This window comes from Apaloderma vittatum, unplaced genomic scaffold (genome assembly GCF_000703405.1).
Source record: "Apaloderma vittatum isolate BGI_N311 unplaced genomic scaffold, ASM70340v1 scaffold3277, whole genome shotgun sequence".
In the NCBI taxonomy this organism is placed as follows: Eukaryota; Metazoa; Chordata; class Aves; order Trogoniformes; family Trogonidae; genus Apaloderma; species Apaloderma vittatum.
The window spans coordinates 5,880-11,170 of NW_009727658.1; the positions used below are offsets into that span (position 1 = coordinate 5,880).

General features: G+C 43.0%; 1 protein-coding gene across 1 annotated transcript; it reads left to right on the top strand.

The window, feature by feature from the left end:
• The first annotated feature begins 1,244 nt into the window (after window positions 1–1,244).
• LOC104277169 (multiple inositol polyphosphate phosphatase 1-like) lies at window positions 1,245–3,906 on the top strand. The gene is made up of 2 exons (XM_009873734.1): window positions 1,245–1,321; window positions 3,507–3,906. Exons 1-2 carry the CDS (start codon window positions 1,245–1,247, stop codon window positions 3,904–3,906), a joined length of 477 nt encoding a protein of 158 aa, XP_009872036.1.
• The last annotated feature ends 1,385 nt before the right edge of the window (window positions 3,907–5,291 follow it).

Sequence of the window (5,291 nt, forward strand, 5' to 3'; positions counted from 1 at the left end):
AGAAACGGAGAGTAGGGATAGCTGATTTTCCTAGCAAAGGCAGGTCACTAGTAGAGATGGCTCTGCAAGGATCTGGGCTGCTCAGGATGTTGTAAATGAGCAAGAGTAAGAGGTGAGAAGTTAAGTAGCATTGCAAATGCAGCACTTTTAATCAAGATAAATAAGGTAAATTGTTTCTGCCATGAGGATTGTAAAAGGACCTTGTGGGACTAACTGGGCTTGAAAATTGCAGATCTGTGAAGTAATCTACATGATGGAAATGATCTTGTCATCTGTCAGAATTTGAGATCATTTACTGCTCAGGAGTTGTTTTGAGGTTCTTACAGTTGCCTGGATGTATCTCAAACCTCTGTAAGAAAGGTTATTAAGGTGTCTTAAATTAAGAAAACAGCATCGTGGATGCATTTCTGATATTCACATCTAAAAGGATATAGCTCATTTGACAGAAATGTGGAGTGGCTGAGGTAGGATTTCCTGACTTGGAAAGAGTATTATTGCCTAGTTGTAAGTAAAAAAGGGTAAATGGTACAGACTATCTACAAATACAAAAAAGAAAAAATTAAGAGCAATGTGTGAGGCTGTGCAGCTCTGTCACAGGGTGTTGTATGTGGCTTTAAGGAGAGCTTGGACAAAGGAAGGATTCGATGAGAGGTCCTTCGTTCCATAAAAGCCAGGTCTGGCTCAGGAGATCTCTGAGCTGGAAGTTGCAGGAGGTGATCTTCTTTGAGCTTGTGGGTTTTGCTGCTGTTAGTGTTTGTGGACTGATGGGAGAGGTGCAAAATGTGTCTTAAAACATAAAAGTGCGTCCCTGGAGGTGTGTGTGGAGAGGTCAGATGTAAGTGAACTAGTGAAATGAGTAAGAACGGAGGGGGAAGTGAAGAGAAGAGGGTCAAAGGATCCAAAAGCTCTACAATTTTAAATGAGGGAAGGGCTCCTAAGTAACAAGGGGAGACCTGCAGGCAGAACCACAGATTTTGGAGAAGCTGGAAGAGGGGCTATAATCAATGCCCACCTCTTGGTACAGCAAAGGCACAGGTGAAAAAAAATATAACAGCCTCCATACAGAACCTTTCTGTGATTTTGCTCCTTCTTCTGAGCAGTTTTCTGCTGTGTTTTTTGAAGTGGTGTTGCCTAAGGAGAGGGGTTGTGTGTGGATGTGCATGCCCAAGGAGTATAGTGGGACGAGCTGCAGGCCCACTGTGGAGCAGAACGGTGCAAAGTGTGTTTCGGGCTGCTCAAACACCATGGCTACGTCGAGCTGGGAATACAGAGCCCATCCTGTGCTAATTCCTGCTCGTCAGATCAAAGTTCGAATGTACAGGCAAGTCTTGCAGTTAACCATTTTTGAGTTGCGTCAGACTTCAGGCGGGAGCAGAGGAAACACCTCCTTTTCAGGCCAATCAAGATGTGCCTTATCTGGGGGTGGAATTCACTGACGGCTGGAATCTTTCCAAATACCACCTCACGAAAGCTAAACGTGGTTTTACACATGCTAGAACAAATGGCCTGGGCTTCTGAGTGCTGAGGGAGTATGATTTTCTTTTTGGTATTCTAGAGAATTAGTAATAACAGTAGTCCTGCTTAAAATATGGGCTAATAAATTGCACAACTGTTTTCTTCCAGCAATTGGATTACTGTCTTGAGACTAGACGTTGGTAAATGCCAATGTACTTTCCAAAGAGCTGAACCGTATTATAGGGGAAAAAAAACCCCACCTTAATAAATTGGCACTATTTTGCTATCCAATCAGGGTTCTTTTTCCAGCACAATATGCAGTTAAAAGCATTGGTGGTTGTGGAGGTGGGCAGGAACACTCCTTAACGTCCTCCACTGGTGATGGTGTGTCATGAAGGGAAGCAGTTTTTGTGTTAAACCAGTAATTTGCTTGCTGTGCAGGCAGTGATGTGGCTGTAGTTAGGTTAGAGTAGTAGGGATTTGCCAGAATTTCTTGATGGTCCAGGAAGTTTGTACTTCGGTCTAATTTTCATCCTGAAACCAAATTGCTGCTTGCTCTTTTTTACAGCAGTTGGAAAAGATATTTGATCCCGAAGTCTAGCAAAATTAACGTTGAAAACTTTAAAACTTTCCAGGCCTACAATGAGGATAATGTGGGGGCTTCTCTTCACTGCACTGTGGATTAATTTAGGCAGAAGCTTATTAAAAAGACTTAAAAAAATCTGTGCTATTTGAAGTATTTAGAATAGCTAAAGAAAAGGGCTATGTTTTAATAATAAATCATTGGTCTTCATGAAGTCAGTTGTGTCCTAGATGACCTCACTTAATAGTTCATTATGCTTTGTTATTTGGGCACTTCTTGTGTCTGCCAAAGAACAACAATAGCAAAAAAAATAACTGACTAATCAATCTCATTAAACACCATTCAGCATCCTGGGAAAAGCTGTTACATTTTAGCTGTGGGTTTGTACTAAAGCTAATCTGTGAAACTTGTGGTAAAGAATTCAGCTGGTTACGAAGGAAACCCCTATAAAAATGTCTTGGGGAGTTTTACTAAACACAGCCGGTGATGGGGGAACGCCTGAATGTATTTGCAGTGAATCGGTGTTACAGAAATAATCACCGAATCACAGACTGGTTTGAGTTGGGAGGGACCTTAAAGCCCATCTCGTTCCAACCCCCGGCCATGGGCAGGGACACCTCCCACCCACCCAGGTTGCTCAAAGTCCCGTCCGACTTGGCCTTGAACCTTTCCAGGGATGAAGGGGGCTTCCACCACCTCTCTGGGCAACCTGTGCCAGTGTTTCACCACCCTCATAGTAAAGAACTTCTTCCTAATGTCTAATCTAAATCTGCCTTGCTGTGGTTTAAAACTGCTGCCCCTCGCAATGGCTTTATTCAGTAGTGAGGTCCTGGGATGTCCTTAAGCCTTCCCACGTGCTGACGGTGGAAGGGGACTCTGTGACATCTGTTGAAAGACTTGCCTTGGTTTGTACACTAACAGACCCTTGCAGCTGGCTTGGTGATTTCCTACCCTTTTCTCAAATTCCTGATGGGAGGAGGCCTTCCCATATCTTTGTTTGCAAAGTCTAGCCATGATGATGATGATGATAGTGATGGGAGGAGGCAATGCTATTGAAAAATCTTACATTTAATCTAAACCCAATATAGTAACTGGAGTGTGGTCACTGGATCTTCCTCTACCTAGCGAGTACACAGGGGCCCAGGTAGGTGAATGCACACCATTAACCTGTTCCTTTTGTTTGCCATATTTATCTTAGGCTCTGGCTGTCACCTAACTACATTTATTACAACTTCTTACATTTTATGTAAGGCGTAAGCTCAGGAAACTTGGATGCTTTAAAAAAGTCTGATACACTGAAACTCCCAAAAAGGTTTTTATCAGGCGTTGGAGTAAAATAAGTTCAAAGTCTCCTTCTTTAAGCCTTCGTTTCTGACAGCTGTGCAGGATGTTGGTATGTTTGTTTTAAAGCACAGGCTCTTGCTCATCCTTTTGTGCTTTTTTCTTTTTTTTTCTTATTTTTTTTTAGTTCAAAACCCATTTCTTCACCTTTGATTGTGCAAGTTGGACATGCAGAGACACTTCAGCCACTGCTTGCCCTTATGGGTTTTTTCAAAGATGATGAGCCTCTCAAGGCAAATAATTACATCAGACAAGCGCATCGGAAATTCCGCAGTGGCCGGATTGTGCCTTATGCAGCCAACCTGGTGTTTGTGCTTTACCACTGTGATCAAGTGAAAACCTCTAAAGAAGAGTATCAAGTGCAGATGCTGTTGAATGAAACCCCGATGTTGTTTCATCACTCGAATGAAACCACCTCTACTTATGCAGACCTCAAGGACTATTACAAGGACATCCTGGAAAACTGCCACTTCAAAGAAGAGTGTGAATTACCAAAAGTTAATATTACTGCTGTTGATGAGCTTTGAGGGAGCGAAGCGGAGTGGGTGTTCTGCAAATTGATCTCGGTTCTGTTCGACGAGACGCTGTGGACAAGCACTTTTGGTGATTTGCTGCTACTTTGTTGACTTTCTAAACTTGCAGATTTGACTGACGGCTTGTCTCAGCTAAATGTACTGTTTATTTATTACATAAGTGGAATTACAAAAGCAAATGCAGTAACACAGGGATGTTGCTGAGCATTTGTAACAACTGTGTGATGCGAGATGAAACCTACCTGTATGATTATGTGCACGAATAAGTAATTTCATTGGTCGTTACTCTTTAAGAATGTGCCCTAGATGGATTTAAGAGCTGGGGCAACTTCTGTTTTATCAGAGCCGAAGGTGGTTGGACTGATTGAGTATTGCTTTGTGCTGCCTGTTTTGCTAGCTACTGTCTTCCTGTGGCAGGCATGAAATAATTCAGACCTGTGAGCTTCTTTGCGCCTTTTCCTGAGCTTCTAGGAGGGAGGGAGTATGTAGTCCTTCTCCGTAGCTGCCAAACTTCTGCCTGAATGGCACCACGGGACCATCATTTTCTTGGGCATTTAAAACAGGAGGACTTGTGGTGTTCCTGCATGGTCACCTGTCTGAAAAGGGTCCAGGAGTTGAAAGAATTAAAGTCATCATTGACCCATCCTGCATAGCAAGTTAGCCTCCAGGGTAAGTAAATTATCTTTACAAAAGAAGTAGTAAAAAAAAAAACAACAGAGAAAGTTGGGATTTTTTTAGGAGGGGAAAAAAAAAAGTGAGGATATTAAAGGTTTGGGCTAGGGCATTCGTCTTAGGCTCTGCGACACCTATGAACATCTTGGTCCTGCCCAGGTGCTGATAGTTTTCCTAGCAGCTCTGGCTGGAAGCGACCTCTGGAGGTCTCCAGTCCAGCCTCTTGCTTGCAATGAGATTGTTGCTAACCCTAAATCCAGGCAGGTTTTGGACTGTAAAAAGTGCTGGCTGAGACTTGACTTCTGCTAGCTTTAAGGCTGTCCAGGACAAAGGCTCTGAGCTTGCTGTCGCTTAGGTAGGCCTCACACATTAGCTGTGCCACCTTCTTCTTGAAATGATGCTGGTTTTAAAGAAATTAATTGCATACAAGTACCAGCAGTCTTTTTAAACAACTACGTTTGAAGTAAATTCACTTGCTGCTGAAAGCTGGGAAGCATTTGAGAGCTCTGCAGTGTGACAGAAGAAGGAAAAGTGAAGATAATTGTCCGGAAATATCTGACATGCAGTAAGTCAGATAAAAACTCGTTCATCGTCTAGAAGCACATGGCTGTGTGAACAAGTTGCCCCAGAGCCAACAAGGCTGTGCATGGATGGAGCTGGAAGCTCTCGAAGTGCATACCTGTGCCTTATAATGAGTGTTCCAGAGC